Below are 19,213 nucleotides of genomic sequence, written 5' to 3'. Positions count from 1 at the left end.
TGACTACACTATATAATTAACAAAGGGCACATCTTCAACAGGGGAAGGGAATAAAACAGTGAAACTAACCCCCCCCCCCTTACTGACATCTGTATGCCTGATGAACTTACTGTACATATTCTCATGAGCAAGCAGATACAGTCGACATGTTTTTTTCTAGTTTACCAGTGGTACTAAAGAATCAACTCATTATCAATATGATACAATTTATCAGGGTGCTAAAGCAAATATCAGAAAGCTGGTCTAACTCCTTTTGTTTTTTTCCACATTTAACTTTTCACACAGTTTTACATAAAAACATAGTTACCAGCCCTTATTCGCATATTTCTCCCTGTATGCAGAATGAATTTTACATTTGATCAAAGTTCAGTAATAAAATGTATCAACATCTTGCAATAAACCTTACAATTTGTGCCACCATTACACAAAGACACAATTTCATTCATAAGCTTTATTTATTTAGGTGGATACAATTTATCAAGGCAGACTGATTCATACTGCACAGGAAAAATGATTATTTACAAGAAGATTATTGGCTGTAGTACATGGCTGCACTGTACCTGAACACAGAGATTATTATAGATTATATAAAACATCCTTATATGTTGGCGCATTCAAAATGAATAATTAGAACACGTAAAATAGTCCACAAATTGATATATTACATTCATGGAGACTTCAAAGGGGAAAAAGTGTTAAAACCAATGAGCACCAGAAGCTTTCCTTCTTGACACCTGCATCAAAACCTGTGTCCCGCCTGTAACATTTAATTCTTGCTGGCACAGCCCTTATTCTGACAAGCTATAGTGTAATTCAGTGAAAAAAAATACAGGTCATCTTCAAGCCACTGATACAAAGTCACCAGCAGAGTCAACTTGACTGTTCTTGCAAGATTCAATTTAAAGAATTTAAAAACTACACAGGGTTGCCACTGTTAGTTTGGATGTATACAGTGCCATTATCAAGGGACTGACAGCAAGCTGCCCATCTGAAGTACAGTAACAGTTAAAAGGCATCAAACAGATTTGAGAGACTTTGTGGTAGTTTGTCTGTTTGTTTGTTTTTTATAGCTCCCAATTATGGACTCTGTTAAGCTGGCGTGCGTGAAGGTGGAAGTTTGGCCAAAAAAGAGCCCATGGTGTTGAGCGCTGCGTGGATGCGGAAGTGTAACCTCGACTCCATGTGGTAGTCTTTGTAGTTTGTTCTGCAAATAAAATCACTTATCAGCTCTTTGTAATATGGCAGCATAAATATTTTGCCAAGATGTTTTGGGAATTGTTCCTTTGACTTTAAGGGAAGACAACATCCACAACCAAATTTAAAGAGAAAATACAGATATTTTTTAAATTAATGAATAGAAATAAGAAACTAAAATGTCACCCAGGACTGTGGAAGGGTTAAAAACACTTACTTGGCATTTTCGATCACAGTGATGGCTGTGTTGATGTCACCTTTCTGCTTGTGCAACAGGCCCAGCTCATACATGGTAAACGGCACCAGGTACTTGTAGTGTGCGATATCAGTTTCACTGGAAAAAAAGAAAATTAAAGTCACTTAAGTCGGTCATATCCATTTATAAAGCATCTTACTCTTCAAAACCAGGTGTACATATATAGAATAGTAATGTATCATCACTATATGTTAATTATCAGGAAAATACAACTAATGTATTTGAACCATATGCATTTGTATTTTTATTTTGTTGTTTGCATGTTATGTTTGTTCCTTTTCCACATTTTGCTTTGTATGTACAATGACCGCAAGATGGTTGAAAAAAAAGATCCCATGCTGGATGGGCGAAAGGCATGACACCAAGATAAATAAACAAACTAAAACAAACTCAAACAAGTCATCACTTTTGATGATTTTGGTTTCATCCAGCAGTGTGAGTGTATTTTACATTCTGTCATTTTAAAGAGGAAAAGAAAAACTTTGTTTAGCATTTACATGAACAACTTTATGGAGTCTGCTCAAATGTCAACGGGAGGAATAAAAAAAACTCCTCTCACAAAGTGAGAGGGCAGAAAAAGTGGAGTTGGCATATTTATCTAGATGATTGAATGGGAAGCAAATAACATTCCCGAGAACGTTTCACAAAGGCATCAGGACGACCTCACCTGGAGATGACGTGATTGAAGCAGAGCTCCGCCTGCACCAGATGCCCCAAATGTCTTAAACACAGGCCCTTCAGAAGCTGAATAACGCACAGGTCATCCAGGTGATACTCTGATGGGTCTACACATCAGATAAAATGCCGTTAGTTTCATGTTGGTGCAAATAAACACATTAGTGAATGTGTTCTGCTGTTCCTCTCACTTGGATCTTCTCTGAGCTTGTCCTCTGCCTCTTCCAAGGTCATCAAGATGTTTTTCGTCAGCTCGGGTCTTTTGCCAACTACTGTGAAACCATTCCATACATACATCATTTCCTGTGAGGAAAAGGATGATTGTTATCAAGCCGGTGCTCATTTTCAATGCTGAGTCATTAGAAAGTAGGCGTGCACATGCATCCTCACCAGAGCAGGCACGACTAGTTTCACAGGGTTAGGGGAGGAGTATCGCTGTGCTTTGAGCGCTGCAAACTTCTCCGTGGGAATCGACTTCCCAGCAATCCTCAGTCTGAGACTGTCCACCTGCCTACAATCAAACCACCGTGTTTCACAGTTACCGTATGATGGTTCTAAAAGTCATATGCACGGATAACGGTTCTCTCACACACCTGTATAGCTCCACCACGTTTTCTTTCAGCTCAGTCACCTCTTCCTCTGGCAGCATGCTCAGGATGGCAGCTTTCTGAGCCATGTAGGTGGCCTGTAAGAGAAGAGCCGCCAGCTCGTCGTAAGAGGTGAACTTTGATTTTAAGTTTTACAAGCTGAGAGGAGAAAAGCTTATATTTATTACCTGGGACCACTTGCTCTCTTTGCAGAGCAGGTCAGCGTATCGATACGCCTCCCTCCAATTCTGTTCGAAAGAGTATGCCCACATCAGCTCCCAGTAACACAAGTGATGAATCTGACGCCACTCCTGCTGTGCTCCGATACATGCCAGGAACTTCTCCTGGGCCTGCAGAGAAACCCAGACTCATGGGATTTCAGTTTTCTCTGAACAATAACTACATAATCTGTATTTTAAAAGACAACTTTGAGCTACTGTAGACACATGCCATTGCTATAAGTACTCACAAATGTGAAGTTTCCTTTAAGCACAGCAATTCTTGCAATGTAGAAAAGAATGAGGGCTCCCTGTAGATAAGATACAAACAATTAAAATAATGTAATTTATTAGAATAGATTGTAATTTTTTTTTAAAATTAACAATCACGGCTTACATTGGGGAACTTGTCAATGTAGGGCTCTAGCAGGGCTTCTGCTTCGGTAAGGTTTGGTTCACCGGTACCTGAGAGAAGTACATGAACAGTATACAAATTTTCTGATTATGACGGAGCCTAAATAACTAAAAGAAATGAATTCCTGGAGGAAATTTACCCAGAATCACTGAAATGTAGAGATGATACATCAGCAGAGTCATAGTGCTGAGGACTGAGCGCAGGCTGTTGCCGGCTGCTCCCTCTCTCAACTCTGACAATCCCATTTCCTGTAGGATAATTAGCCATTATTCTTTAGATTTATGTTAAAAAAAAACGTTTCCGATAAAGCTGGTGACAGAAAGTGATGATGGCACCTACCCTGTCTCCTGAGAAGCCCAAAAACTCCATCAGTCTGAGGACTCTGGTTGGGAGCAGAGACAGCATCTGATAGCAAAAACAATGGATAAAAAATTAGGCTGAAGTAATTATGACACAACTTCACTGTGATACTTTGTTCATTTAGACAATTTAGGAACATTCATTTTGTCACAGTCAAAACATATCTTTAGATAAATACTGTTTCAAGAAACGCAAAAACATGACTATAAAATGTGAACTTTAAAACCTTTTTAACAGGTTGTTTTTAGGTTGGTCTGTTTTTATAACTTACCAGATTAAATGATCCAATGCCCATGCTGACACCTCCTCTAAAATGAACGTGTGTGCTCTTCTGTTTTTCAGTGTCTTTTGAGGCGCTGGCATAGACTTGGCAATCCCTGGTTGGAGAGACAACATTTTTAAAAATATATTTAAATATGTTAATGCTTTTCCCCACTTTTCTCAGTGTCTGGTTATGGCATTATGTCCCAAATAAATTGCCTCATTCAAGCTTCTTACTTGAAAATCTGATAGCTGTTTCGAATTCTCATCCCTCCTTTGATGAAGCCGATGATGCTCTCATCCAGGAATGTGAGCGCTGCTTTCTGCAGCAGAACTTCAGCGTAACACAGCTCTGCATGCATCTCCTCTGTTAACGAGAATTAAACGTCACATGCTGGGTGAAAAGACTTTGTAGAGCTGCAAAAAAACTGTCTTAAAAACCACAATGACTTTTTGTATTGTAGGCTGCATAAAACTGCATTTCCTTGTGTGTTGCCACTGTGAAATGAAAGTGTAATTGGTGCCCTTTGGTAACAACAGTAATGGGTGTAGAAGTTACAGGATATAGGCAATGGCTTATTGCTGGGGTATCCAAACTTTTTTTGAATGGGAGCCAGACTACATAGTAATAAAATACCTTTTGCAACAAATGGGTTATTGTAAAAAAAAAAATAATTAAAAATTATGTAGAAATGACACAAACATATTACTGTCCTGCCATTATGAGGTGAATCAAAAAATGCAAAGTGATCTTACTAAATCAACCAGTATTGTGTTAATTCTAAATTATATTTTGAAAGACGAGCTGAGGGCCGTTAGAAATCGATCTGTTGGCCACAATTGACCCCTGGGCCAGACTTTGGACATGACTGGCCTGTGGTATTGAGAGATAGGTGGTATACTATATCATAAATATTTTTTAAAAAGTGATTAGTGTGTGCAGGCTTAACTGTAAGCACACTTGCTTTTTGTGATGTGATATATTGATTCAGTGGTGTTAACCCTTTGACACCTGAGCTAATTGGCTTAATTGCTTTAAATAGCAAGACATTAGTAAAAAGTTAAAAGAAATAAAAAAAAATAATAAATATATATATATATATATATATACATATATATATATATATATATATATATATATATATATATATATATATATATATATATAATTAAAATAAAAGAGAGGAGAAAATAACCCTAATGTGTAATTATAATATTTATAAAGATGGTTAGTGGATATTTTGGGACAATATCTAATAATCTCCCCACAGCCCATTTTCCAGTCATTTTCTTGTCACCTTTTATTGATCTTTTTTTTTTTGCAATTTTCCTGACATTTCTTGCCAAGTTGTCCCCCCATGTTTTAAAAGAAAATCAAACTAATTTTCTCCTGTTCCATCGATTTAATTGCTTGTGAAACTCATCTGACCACAGCACAACAAAACTGATGTCGATCCAGGTTCTAAAGGTTTAATACCTGTTGATTGACTCTGGTCATTTCTGGCTGATTGCTTTACTTGCGAAGAGAAATTCAGCTGAGTTTTCTCTATGTAAACCTTATAGTGATTGTGTCATTCAGGATCAAGTATGTATATTTTTAGTAGCCCTTCTTGCCTCCACAGACATGTCTTCTCCTGCAGTAGCTTGCAGTCACTGAGAGATTGTTATCTTAATTAAATGTTAGCACCTTCTAATTGTCATTCTGACACTTAAGCTCCACACCCTACAAGTTTTGGTTTGGCATTATGCATATTTTCCCAAACACTGCTGCAGCAGTTACCCTCCACACCCCATGTTCATCCTCTGTATGTAATTGTTCATTTTTGTTCATTTCTAATACTTCTTCACAGGCCTTGTTTCCATCAAACAGTCCAGTTCTTTACACATTAAAATGATTATTTTTGAATATTCACTGAAGACACTGCAGTCGGTTGATTGGTCAATAAAGAAACAACTCTCTCAGACTACAGTGGACTGTAAACACTGTTCTTATGGTAACATGTTTACATACATTAGTCAACTATAAAATAAAAGGATGTTTGCTGCCTTTACATCTTCACTTAGCAGTTAGCAGCTATAGACTGAGAAAAAAATAATGCTATTCACTATATCTGTAGCTAAAAGGTTACTGCTGGCACCTGCCTCTAACTGTTAAGGTGGAATGTTTTGTTGCATGTAACCAAGTTGACATCATATATCTGTCAATACAATTTAAAAGGCAATATGATAACTTTGGCTGTTCCATTTGTTTTACTGACTCTCTTGCATGACATTCACTTTAAAGAAGGATTGGATCTTCACTCACACACTTTTAAAAAGTATATGAATTTCAACATGGTTATGACTGCAAATAGTCTAATTCCTCAGTTGGAGAAAAAAGTAGCAGAGCGTCATTCCTGCTCGCCTGTAAACACTGCCGCCTGTACTTTTCTGTGCTGAAAATGTCATGCAACCCCATTTGTGGATGATCAGTAAGGTGCAAAAATTAATCTGCATCGTTGCTACAGAGGAAATACTACAACAGTTGGATGGAGCAGTGAAGTGGTGATTACCATCTAGTAACAACTCTGCCTACATTTAAGTGGAAAATAGATCAACAGTTTAGGTACGTGTTGGTACTGGTTTGCTACAAATCTAAGGGTACTATACCTAAAGTGTGAGGAAACGCAACTACAGAGTCCAGGGGCTTATCACTTCCAATCCAATCTCAATTTATTCATAAGGCATATTTAAAAACGGCAGAGTTGACCAAAGTGATGTACATCACTATTTTTTTTTAATATCATGAAAAAGGACATTTAAAAAAACAACAAACAAACAAACACTTACCCTCTGTCAGATTGTCAGCTGGTTGTCTGTACCATAAGCTGGTTAAAGTCTCCACTATTCCAGTTTTCTTTCTAAATCTGAGTTAAGGAACACATAGTTTATGTGACAATTTTATAAATGCAATTTTCTGATGATTTGATGACAAAGCCAAGTTTTTCTGTATCAGAATTCCACCACGTTACCCCCAATATTAATGTCTACACTTTTATAGAACTGTTGAGCGTTACCTTTGGCATGCCTGCAGGGATTCCCTCAGTGACGCCATGGCAGCATCCATGTCCTTCGGTTCAAAGGTCATGCCTGCCTGCATCACCAAGATGCTGCTATAGCCCATTGCATGGTACATGCTCTTATCCTTCCTAAATCGGGCAAATGCAATGATTATTTTTTAAAATGCATATTCCAAGTTGGATGCTAAAATAACTGATATAATGATATAACAACAGTTGTGTGAAACAACAGTACACTAAGACACATATACCCTTTTTACACCAACATGGAACCAGTTTCAGACTGGTCCCTGCACCTAATTTTGATCATTTCAGCATTTTAACCAAAAATAAACTGGTTCCAAACCAGAGATGTTTGTTCTCAGCTTAAACACAACAGGTTTTTCTTGCCATGAAGTGTGAACTGTGACGACATTAGTGGGCATGTCATATTTGACAGGTTGAAAAGAGAGGATGAAGAAGACCACAATGGAGGAGTCAAGTGAGAATTCATCAGAAAAAAGAGCATGCAGTGATCTCATTAATAGTTAGTTCATGTTTGTTTTGGGTTTTTTTGTAAAAACAAATATATGTAAGAAAAGAATAAAAGTTCAGAGGTAAACAATTTAATCCAAAATTTTGCAGCTACTGTTTACTTCTGTGGTTCCACCCAAAACTGGTGGAAACGTAAACAATTTTCCAAGACTCCTGTACAGAACCAGGAACTAATTTGGAGGTAAAAACGGTTAAGTGTCAGCCAAAGAGGAATATTAAGAGTGTCAGTGACTTACCAGGGTCTTAAGAGAGTCAAAGCATCAGAAAACCTGTTGTTTAAAAACAGATCCAGAGCGGAGGAGCATTCCTTCAGTGCAGCCTCAAGATCCATTTGAGACGACCTGAGTGAATGATTAGCAAATTAGTTTTGGCTTTTATATCCCAGCCAGCGTACACACATCTGACATCACGCTATGCATAAGTATTTGGGAGAACAGGAATATAAAAAGCCAAGAAGCCCACACAAGTGGCACTCTGGAAAACCCCAAGTTTTACCTTCTCATAGTGAGATGAGAATGTTTGCCATTTGAGTGTATGAAACATCGTATTGTATTTGTGCAAAGTTGGAAAAATTAACAAGTGGTAAAATATCAGTAATATTTGCAAGGATAAAGGATATGTTTATATATTCTGTGTTTATTAGTTATATATGCTGTGCATTATGTGACAATCACTAAAATACATAAATTCCTGTAAAACCTGTAAATTAAAAGACTGCATCCCTCGACTTACATTGCATCCTCTGTTATTTTGTTTGGGTCCTCCTGAAAAGATAAAAAAGAGAAGTAAGATAAGTAAGAGTAAAATTTGATATATAACTCAAGGCAGGACAACAACTTTTCACAACTGGGCTTCGTTTTTCTCTCCTCTTACACGTGGATGATTAATTATTTCAAAAGACACAGCTATAAAGAAATAAATAAATAAACTAAATAAGTAAAATAAGAATGTGATAAAACTCATCAAACAGCTGTAGAGAAGCTGCAGTAAAACATCACCTACCTGTTTTGATGAATTATCCTTTTTCGTCTCCATTTGATGTTTGAATTGGACTCAGAAGAAGAAGAAGAAGAAGTTACACCAAACGCCGCTGAGAGACTCGATGTGACTTCAGATCTCTTCTGACAAATTTATCATTTGGCCTCCCAGGATTTTTATAACGTCAGAGAAGGGAGTGGCCTGAATTTGAAATGCCAGCCCAGAAATCTGCGGCTTCACATCAAAGCACATCATCGTGTATATAAAAATAATTCCCCGTCTAAAGCTGACAGTCCCTGCATGTCATGAGCAGCCTTCACAAGACATATTATATCAATATCTGACCTGGTCATACCTGGTTTACACCTGAGTAAAACCACTAAATGTGCGTAAAAGCCACTGGTTTAAGAACCTGGAAATAAACTTGATTTGTAGTTCAATAGCATATATGTTATCTAGTTAAAACGTTTTTAAAAATAATTTAACAGCATTAAAAATAAAACAATGCTCCAACAATGAGGAGATTAGCTGTCGAAGACACGCTAGTATGAAAATATCAACCCTTTACTGAGAAACTAATGAGATGCAGCTGCACGAGCAGGTAGCAGGTCACATGACTGACGGCACGAGACAGGTGTGCAGAACAACTGGGGATACCTGTGGCGCGTTCAGCCACGACGAAAAGTGTATTTTAACAGAAACTGGTTGGGGGGCACCGTTGTGCTACAGTTTGCAGGTTGAACATCAGTTTCCTGTGCTTTGGGGTAGTTTTCACTGGTTTGGTACGTGTGTCAGAGGTGTTACCCGATCAGCACCACTGACTCCCAACGCGGGGGGGCCCTTCGTTGTCACAACCACGGGTCACAAGATGAATCTGGGTGGGTCATTAGATGTTTAATGATGGGGGGGTCGAAAATATGGGTGATAATAAAACCACTGGATTAATTCTGGATAATTGATTTGACTTCCTAAAACAACATGGGAAGAAGACACTGAGCAATTTAATTCAATTCGGCTCCCGAAATAAGCGAGAAATTAGTAAAATGAAAATGTCCTAAAATAAAAAAAAAAGGAGAGAAAGAAAAGAAAGATGGGAAAGACACCAAAAAATGCCCTAAAGAAAGCATGAAAAATAAAAATACTCTTCTGTCATACAATTTTAAATATATAATTATCTTCCTGTCACCTTTGTCAGTTTTTCTTTTTTTTATTTGCAATTTTGCTCGGTTTATATACAATCCAAATATCCCCCTGTGTTACAAAATAAATATAAAAACCTCTAACACAACCTCTCCTCATCCATATATCTGCCAAAAACATCTTTTTTGTATAGATTTTTTAATTGATTTATGTTTGTGCTTCATTTCAACCCATCACATAAGTACTGTAACTAAGTGTTATTCCTTTGTGACATTACACCACTGCCGTGGAGGTACTACTAATCGGAAATGTAACAAGGGGCCCCTACAAAACAACTTTTTGTATAGGTTTTCAAGCCCAAAAGTCTTGAGACCACTTTAATATTTAAAAATGAGTTGTATTTTATAATATTATTGTTTTTGAGTGAAAGATTTTAACAAAGAGTAAACTACCTACTGTGCTCAGGTACATGCACTAGAGTTAAAGTAGGCCTACAAATATTGTTCTCTGAAGTGCAGTGAAGTAGATGAATAAAGCAGCATAAAATGTCAAGTAAAAGCTGATCTACTCCAAAGTGTGATACTGAAATGAAAAGTTACTTTACACCACTGTGAGAAACAGGGGAGAGAGAAGGAAGGGGAGAGAAAGGCATCACCATCACAAATTACCAAATGCCTTCCAGGGACAAATCCCTCAAGCTCCATGTCCAGTGAATACCGGTTTCACTCCTCTGTGACTGAACAAGGGATGTTTTACGTAGATTTGGTTCCCATTTCTGGATATCTGTGTGCATGTGATGCCCCTGCCTAACTAGTTATTTCTGGTGGTTTTGTTGTTTCCGCAGCTGCACTGTACTCTACTATCTGAAGCTTCTTAGTGACATTTTTTCTTAACAAGCACGTCATGAAGAGGATCTGAAGACGTGAATGAGCATTATTTTTTCGAAAAAATGCAAATGGGCAGTTCATTATTGGTCAAATGTGTACAAAAAAAATATCCTTTTGGTAGTTTTGTCATTTGACTCATGTTTTAATGCAGTTTCAGAAAAGGGGTTCTCCTCTCAACAACAGGAATATCAGACACATCATTAACCCTTTGAAACCTAAAACAACATCACTTTTTTTGCGCTGCATTCATGCATCTGTCACAGGTATTTAAATCTTTGAAATCAGTGAGTAAATTGGTTTGATTTCCTCTTTGAAAACATTATTTTAAAAAAAGGCAATGAGCAACTTGGCAAAAAATGTCCCCCAAATGCAAGAATTTTTAGTTATAGAAAATTATTATTTCCAAATTAAAACTGAATTTATAATTATTATAATTGTAAATTTAAAATTATGTTACAGAATCATTACAATTTTTGAGCACTTCTTCATTTTTTAAAATTGTTATTTATTTATTACTTTTTGTGCAGATTTTTGGGAACTTTTTTTATTAATTTCTTGCTAATTTTTGGGTCCTTCTTACATTACTCATTGGCTTCCTCCCGTGATTTTGAAACAAATCAAGCCGATGTTTTCAGGTTTCAAAGGGTTAAACATAATCTGTGGTATTTACTTCCTTAGTAGCACAAACTCAGGGGAAACATAAGGGAACAAAAGCAGATGATCTGACAAGGAGCTGGTGATAATGGCATGTTTAAATACTGGTTTGGGTGGTGAGGAAACTAGGAACAGGCGTGTGAGTGGGGATGAAAGCACAGGTGATTCAAAATGGGAAACAGGTGAGAGTGTGGGACATAGGAGGAAAGTCTGGGGACATCTGGTGGACAGATGGAAAATGGCAGATCTAGTGAAATAGGGACAAAAAGGGTGCAGATGGTAACACTATTATAGCTCTTATCAGCTGTTAATGTGTGAATGTGATTAACAAATCATTTTGCGGTTGCCTCCATTCTTAACATAGAAAATCAATATAAATATAAACCACCGAACTTTTAAATCATAGTCAATTTTAACAAGAAGCAGCTCAACTAAGGCTCTGTCTTGTGCAAGAATTAAATAAAAAATAATGACAAATTATGTTTGCAAAAGAATGGAAAAATCAATTAAAAAAATATCTATCTGACCGCCTGCCTCTTGTATCCCTTCATTGACTCATGCGTTCAGATGACACTCATGTGGCTTTTTTTCATAATAGATCACGTAATTTCATAATAGAGCATGTAATTAATGATGGCTGAATTCCTTTTAATGCTTTGATTTTTTTGATCAAAGCTACATTAGTGTCAGTAGTGACACCTGTGCTTTTCCTACTATGACAGGCCAAAATGTCTGCTGTGAAAATGGTCTCATTCAAGTAACACAACTTACCTGTTTTAACCCTTTGAAGCATGAATCAAAATCAGCTTGCTTGTGCTGAACAAAAAGGTTTTATTTCTTTCAAAAACATGGGGACAAGGCAATGACCGATCTGGCAAGAAATATCCCACAAATTGCAAGAAATAAGTACATTGTGACAATCTAAAACTGAATGAAAAATGTCCTGTAAATTGTATTCATAACATTTAAAATTATGTTACAGAAAAATATATAACAAATATAGAAAGAAGTAGATTAATAAATAATTTTCAGAGGTAATTTTTTGTTTGTTTGTGTGTGTGTGTGAGTGTGTGCTTATTTTCAGGTAATTTTCTTGCAACCTTTTTACTTTTTTTTTGCTAATTTTTGGGCTATGTCTTGTTAGGTTGATGTTGCCCTCTTTCCATGTTTTTGAAAGAAATAAAACTAATTTGCTTATAGGTTTAAAGGGGTTACATATGGCTGTGTCTTAATTTTCCAGTAGATCATATTGGATCATCACTGTGAGAGTGGGAAACTTTGTCATCAAAACCTTTTTTTAAATTTCGTTTAACCCATATTTAGCCAGTTAACTCCAGTTGAGATCAACAATCTCTTTTTCAACCTGGCCAAGAGAGCAGCAGCAGAAGAAAAGGTTACAGACAAGCAACAATAACCACAATAAAAACATACAGAAACATGTAGACATGATAATGTAGAATTATAGAACAAGGTGAAAATGTTGAAAGTCACATTGTTTTTCTAACAAAGAGGGCTTTCTCACCATCAAACCAAAGACCTCTAAGGGGGCAGTGCATGGAAGCCCAAAATTCTTTGCAAGAACTACTAGACTGGCTGTGGCTCAGGAGGTAGAACGGGTCCACCGCTAATTGTAAGACTAGCGGTTCAGTCCCTGGCTGATCCACATGAGCACTCAGCACTAAGTGCATGTGTGTGAATGGTTGCGTGAGTAGTGGGTGGAACTTAGTGTGGTAGCCTCGGCCCCCCCAGCGTGTTAATGTGCGTGTGAATGGGTGAATGTGACTTTCTAGTATGCACTTTGAGTAGTCAGAAGATTTCAAAGGCTCTATAAATATTCAACAATATTCAATTTACCATGAAGACCAAAGAAGATCGAGGAGTCGTGATTGTCATGGATTTCCCCCCACAGTCACCTGACCTAAACCACTTGAAGACTGAGAAAGCCAAGTAGACTGTGACATCACAAGACGCTCTTTGAAACTTTATCAAATCATGCCGGGATAACTCGGGTCATCAGGTTTTCCACAAACTTGTGGAGTCCATGCCAACTTGAGTGCATGCTGTCATTAAAGCAAAAGGGGGACATAGTAAATACTAAAATATTGTGAAATTCATGTACATTTTTTAAAGATTTAACTTTTCACTCAGTTTGTTAAGCTGATACTATCACTTGAATGAAAAAGAAAAAGTTTCAAACTTTTGTACCCCACAGTATATACATTTTTTTTAATTGTAATTGCTTGCTACTCTTTCCCAGTCAGTAGTCTGCCCTGAGCAAAGTTAACCAGCTTATATTCAGTTTTATGTGTGTATGTTTTTTTTGTTTTTTGTTTTTTTTCACCTGTATCCAGGTATAAATGTAAAGTTTTTATGTACATATTTTATATTGTTGTATTTTAAAACACATTAAAAATGTTTTTAAATATTTCAAATATTAAGTGACAACATTTTATATGTAAACTAAATTATCTAACTTTCACATTCTTATGTAATTACTGATTTATTCACTGTACAGCCCATCTGGACATAGCTTACTTTGTCATACCGGGCTTTAACAAACCTTGACTTGACTTGAATAGTGCATTTTGTAAAAAATGCTAAAATAAATGTTGCCTTCCAAACTTTCTTTTAATTTGCAGAGGAAATGTTACATCATTGAAGGAAATATGGGATAATTTTGGTCTAATCCAAAGATTTTTTTTATAGATATTCACAATTGATGAATTACTTAATGTCAAATAGGCACTGGGACATCGCTAAGGGCCCACCAACTCCTATAGAACTATTTAAAAAGCAGGATAATGGAAGAAAGTGATGGTACAAAAATAATATCAGAAATACACACATTTTTACAATTATATAAGTAAGGGAATAGTTTGACAATGAAAGAAAAATGAAGCTGGAGATAAACGTTATTTTGAACCATGAAACGTGAGAAAAAGTGTCTGAAGGGTGGGGGAAAAAAAGGAAAAATATTTGATATTAAAGTTGTTATTTTTAAGCCCCCAACAATGCCACTAGTGGTAAAAACTACATTACCCATGGTCCTCAGCGCTCATGTGTAGTCATCCAGGAAAACATGGCGGCGCCGTCCAAACCTACGACAGACCCAAACACAAACATCCCAGATTACGAATACATTGACGTGAACACCAAAATATTTCATATCGACTCTTTTAAAAAAGAGTGGCTGAACAGACTGAAGCCGAGTGACTACTCCTACCAGCACGAGAACGAGGACGCGTTTGATGCTAACTTTGCTGAGGAGATGGGGCTCAGTGCGGAGACCATGGCTGACCTCAAGTCCGTCTGCAGGTAGCGTCAACGTTACACCAGCGTACACTTAACGTGTAACAACTGTTTAAACCGTTTTTAAAGAGGAAACGTGAATTGTGTCGCATACAACTTTTTTCTCCCGTGACTCTCTACATTTTCTGTCTCCCTGCTTATAAAAAGTTTCACAGAGCATCACGAAATATCACCAAAACAATCGACTAGAATCGATACTAGGGATCGGCCGATATTGTTTTTCAGGGCCGATACTGACAGTGATTATTAGTAGTTAATGGGACCGATAACCTATATTTGGAACCAATATGCATTTAAAATAAAAAATTAAAGTATTTCTGTCAGTATGTAGAATTTGGAATATAACAAACTCCAGCACAAAACCAAAGATTTCACCATCATCTGTAGGTGTGCTCTAATGTGCATTAATATTTACTTTAAGATTAAAGTGATAACACCAAGATACACCAGACAGCGGGTGTGAGTAACAATGTTGGGTGTTGTATGACATTTTGAAAGCTATTTTTTTGTAATTTCAGTTTTCTTCAAGTGAAGACAATGATCAACAGAAAGCAAATGCCAAAACTACGACTTTTATGCATTTAAAATTGTTTTAGCATGATTTACGGTGTGAATGTAAACTGACTATACTATGCATATTGCTTCCTGTGCTACAGTATATTGTAATAAAGGAAATAGTATTTTGTTAGTCTATTAAAGGCTTCCTTTTGACAGTATTTATCACGTTTACAGTCTCATTACATGACTCTGTTTCTGTTGTTACCTTTCAAGTCCTGACTCACTCCGTTGCCATCCTGAGGACCAGCAGGCTGATCCAGAAGTTGTTCCTCCAGACCCAACGCTGAAAACACTCATGTATGATTCTTCCTCATTTGTTACAAGCTATATTGTGTCTCGGATGAACCAAAGCATGCAAACAAATGAAATGCTCTGTGATTTGTTTTTAACAGTCAAAGAAAAAAGAAACAAGATTACAGAGCTACTCTGAAAGTCAACAAGAACAGACACGACCTCTACGCAGATGAACTGGTGGGTCTATTGGAGTACAAAACTTATTGTTATGTCATCGAGGGAGATGCCACACGTGTAATCTTTTTTGCGTTTTAGTGTAATACATTCCCTGTGTCATTCCCAGGAGCGTTTAACTGTCGGTAGGAAACCAGAGGAGGTGTCCGACATGATCCCTGAAGGAGAAGTCATTCTAACCATCAATGTCTACTACCCGGCTATTTATGAGAAAGTGAGTTTTCACCCCTCTCAGGGTGCCAGAAACCCTCAAAATATGACAATATGATGTTCTCTGTGGTCCGAACACTTTCCTTTCATTCCCCTCTCAGTTTAGCTACGTCAGACCTCACATAACTCTCCTGATGACGGGCTCCCACACCCTGGCAGAGCTCAGGGACGCCATCTGCTGTGTCAGCGACTTGCAAGTGTGCGGAGAGTTCAGCCACACGCCGGACATCGCGCCAGACTTCATCAGCAAAGTGAGCACACGTACAATTCATCTGAAATTACAAGCAAGACCTCAACATGATTATTATGTACCTCTCAACGTACTTTTAAAAGTGTCTACTCTGTAGAATTGTTCCTGTCAGTATTTGCAACTCTTAAAATCTAGAGCTGATATTTTCACATTTGTTCTTTTTTCAGGATCATTACAAATCAGCTTTCTTTTACTTGGAAGGCGTTTTCTATAATGACATGAGATACCCGGAGTGTCAGGACATCAGCATGTAAGTGATGTAACTCCCGATTAGTCGAATAATTGGTGAAGGTAAGCTCCTAATGCCGTAATCAGCCGCAGAGGTTAACTTCTGTTTGGCTGAGATTCCCTCTTTGCCTGTTCATTTATTGGCTTTCTTTCACAGATCAGAGGAATTATGCCACTCTCCTGCAGGGGTGTGTCATATCACATGATAATACCAGTATAGTTTTTAACATGATAAGAAAAATTCCTGATTATATGAAATAAAAGATACAAGATACTGTTTTACATGGTGTTTTATGTCTCCATTATAACCACAATTTGCGATAGCATGATATTATTTGTAAAACAATGAGACATAAGACACTTTGTCATTGTAGATGTACAACAAAATTATGTTTGGTCCCTCTTAGGCTGACAGCAGTACACAAATGTAGTAAAATATGAAATGAAACCTAAAAACCATAAATAAACAGTGAACAAATAACTGGAAGCATAAAAAAAGAAAATATTAAGTGTGTCTTATATATATATATATGTATGTTTAAATAAATGTCAGCAGCAGGATTAAAGTGCATTGTCGCCTAAGTCATTGCACGATATGACGTCAGTGTGATTAAAATAGTTAATTTTGATGAAATTTATTTTCTTTTGTTGGGAAACTAAAGTTTAAGAAATATTTTACTGTTTTTTCAAGTTTTTCAAAAAGGGAGTCTAGACCTTTGGAAGCTCATCAAAATATCGATCAGTGCACAATCGGCAGGCCATGAACTTTATGGACCAAAGTTCAACAAAATATCACTGTGGAACTGTTGTTAACACCGCTGCTGATGCAATCAGTTAATCATGGTAGCATGAACAAGGACCTCTTGGTTTCAAAGGCTATCTTTTGACTCCTTGTGATTCCTTTTCAGAACTAGATGCCAACTGGAGCCAAATTTTCTAAAATAATTAATCACCCTTGTTATCAGGTTTGAAAAAGCGGTTAGAATTATTAGATGCATAACTTTGCACCCCCATCCACACACTGAAATAATCGACTTGAGCTGTGAAATCGTCCTTGGAAAAACGATGCGATGGCTTTACCACAAAACTAAAAATATTCTCAGGTTTAATCCAAGAAAACACGGAAGCTACCGGACAGTTGAAATTTACTGTCACTTGTAACTTGAACAGACATGTCTTTGATGATCTCATAATTTATCCTCTGCATATTTACGATACAGGACTATTATTGAATGGGCAAAGGCCCGAAACTTCCCACCCTACAGCCAGGCCAAGATGGAGGACACACGATTTGTGGATCTGAAAGTGAAAGTCGGCTTCCCGTACCTCTACTGTCATCAGGGAGACTGCGAACATCTCATCATCATCACAGACGTTAGGTCAGCGCTGTTGTGTTTTTTCCAGTTTGTTGTTCAAGAGCTTTTCAGTTCTATAGATAGATATCAAGAAAAGCCAGAGGTGGTGTCGTATTGACTTGCAGTGCGCTGTAAATTCACCACTTCTTCACCCTATGGCGCGGTCTCTCTCTCCCTCTGTGCCGCTGCCTGCATGTCTGCAGCTGCAGAGAGTAGTATGAAAGTCAAGAGCACTTACATCAACTTCACATCCCCCCTTTATCTCTCATCTGTCTCCTGGAAATACTGACAAAAATTACATCCAACACCATAGCTTAATTTTAATTATTTAAACCAAACGCATGTTTTTGTGCTGCTTGCTCATCTCAACAATCTTTTTTTTCTTTTACTGCTGTTGTGCCAATATGAGACACATCTGGACATGTACTTGTACAAGAACGTGTTGTCAGGTTCATCTTGAAGCCATATTAAACTACTGATACAGTTTCCAGGGTCATTTTATCTTGATGCTACTATAATCATGAATAAGGTGCTTGTTCTGAGTTGGAAGCAAATGTTGGTATAGAAAATGCCCAGATCATACCCTCTGCTTAAACAAACTATACTCCTACAACAATTTTATATGGCGGTTTGTTTGTGGGCCGATCGTCTGCAACATGATGCTCTCTGAATCTCTGTATTATGAATTCAGGATTTTTAAATAAAGCTCCTCGTTGTCAGACAGGATTTGACTGCTCTCACAAGACTTTATAGCACGTGTAGATGCCTAAATAGTGGAACCAATTTATTGTTTGCCTGAAAGCAGCTTTTAGTGTCACAAATGTGAGATAAATCTTTGCTGTTATCATTCACGCTCTTAAGAAACTGAGCCTTTTTCCTGTCTTTTGACACGTTACAGACTGACCCATAAGAAGGACTGCCTGGACAAGACGCTGTATCCACTCCTCACTCACAAGCACAGGATCACTACCCAGAAGTGTGCCGTCTGCCATGTCTTCATTGGAAGGTGTGTAAAAGTCTCTGATGCATTAACAGCTTTCTCAAACTGTGAGTACAAATTTAACACCCCGGACTCTTTCCAGATGGTTTACCACCAACGACCAGTTTGCTCCGAGTGACCCGTGTCTCTTCTGTGACAAGTGCTTCCGGATGCTGCACTATGACGCTCAAGGCAACAAGCTGGGAGATTTCCAGGCTTATCCCTACGTAGACCGAGGTGCATTTAACTAATGCTGCTCTTTGGTGAGCTGCTCAGATTAATGCTGTATAATACAGTTAAATGTTTTATATTTCAGGGAGAAATGTTTTGATATATTGGAAATGTTTGTTTGGTTCAAAAAGAAACTGTTTTTGGACAATAATGCTTTGATTTTGGACACTTTTTTTGTTTGAAATAAACAGTAACATTTACTGGAAAACGAATGAATTTCACGTGAGAGCTTTTTTTGCATGTCTTAGTCATCAAATTATTAAACGTCAGCTCTTTTGATCCATCCCATCCTGAAAACTCTGTTTCAAAGTTTACACATTAGACAACGTACTCGCTACCAAATGCAAAATTACCCAAAAATCCAAGTTAAGTTTGGAAACACAGTTTTAGTTTTTTACTCAGTCTCA

At 37.3% G+C, this 19,213-nt stretch overlaps 2 protein-coding genes across 2 annotated transcripts; one reads left to right on the top strand and one right to left on the bottom strand.

Annotated features, from left to right (window-relative positions):
• Positions 1-436: 436 nt before the first annotated feature.
• Positions 437-9,122, bottom strand: LOC121942100 (tetratricopeptide repeat protein 39B-like). The gene is made up of 18 exons (XM_042485202.2): positions 8,562-9,122; positions 8,292-8,323; positions 7,796-7,900; positions 7,023-7,154; positions 6,796-6,872; positions 4,204-4,333; positions 3,977-4,082; positions 3,685-3,750; positions 3,485-3,593; positions 3,328-3,395; positions 3,182-3,241; positions 2,901-3,062; positions 2,719-2,810; positions 2,516-2,636; positions 2,317-2,428; positions 2,118-2,235; positions 1,412-1,528; positions 437-1,204 (listed from the first exon to the last, which is right to left on the bottom strand). The coding sequence occupies exons 1-18, from the start codon at positions 8,592-8,594 to the stop codon at positions 1,090-1,092; spliced, it is 1,755 nt and encodes a 584-aa protein (XP_042341136.2). The 5' UTR covers positions 8,595-9,122; the 3' UTR covers positions 437-1,089.
• Positions 9,123-14,270: 5,148 nt separating this feature from the next.
• snapc3 (small nuclear RNA activating complex, polypeptide 3) lies at positions 14,271-19,018 on the top strand. Its single transcript, XM_042485614.2, has 9 exons — positions 14,271-14,533; positions 15,299-15,382; positions 15,478-15,556; positions 15,663-15,767; positions 15,865-16,014; positions 16,181-16,263; positions 17,462-17,620; positions 18,495-18,602; positions 18,679-19,018. Exons 1-9 carry the CDS (start codon positions 14,298-14,300, stop codon positions 18,824-18,826), a joined length of 1,152 nt encoding a protein of 383 aa, XP_042341548.2. The 5' UTR covers positions 14,271-14,297; the 3' UTR covers positions 18,827-19,018.
• Positions 19,019-19,213: the final 195 nt, after the last annotated feature.

This window comes from Plectropomus leopardus, chromosome 3 (genome assembly GCF_026936395.1).
Source record: "Plectropomus leopardus strain MGB_pleo_1.0 chromosome 3, ASM2693639v1, whole genome shotgun sequence".
In the NCBI taxonomy this organism is placed as follows: Eukaryota; Metazoa; Chordata; class Actinopteri; order Perciformes; family Serranidae; genus Plectropomus; species Plectropomus leopardus.
This window is presented reverse-complemented; position numbering and strand designations above follow the sequence as displayed.

Excerpts from the sequence above, each read along its gene's own strand:
- LOC121942100 (XM_042485202.2), bottom strand. The coding sequence starts at position 8,594 with ATGGAGACGAAAAAGGATAATTCATCAAAACAG. Across the intron at positions 4,334-6,795 it reads AGCTGACAATCTGACAGAGG|AGGAGATGCATGCAGAGCTG; the intron begins GTAAGTGTTTGT and ends TCTCGTTAACAG. Across the intron at positions 3,396-3,484 it reads CTACATTTCAGTGATTCTGG|GTACCGGTGAACCAAACCTT; the intron begins GTAAATTTCCTC and ends TACTTCTCTCAG.
- snapc3 (XM_042485614.2), top strand. The coding sequence starts at position 14,298 with ATGGCGGCGCCGTCCAAACCTACGACAGACCCAAACACAAACATCCCA. Across the intron at positions 16,015-16,180 it reads CGCCAGACTTCATCAGCAAA|GATCATTACAAATCAGCTTT; the intron begins GTGAGCACACGT and ends TTCTTTTTTCAG. Across the intron at positions 16,264-17,461 it reads GAGTGTCAGGACATCAGCAT|GACTATTATTGAATGGGCAA; the intron begins GTAAGTGATGTA and ends TTTACGATACAG.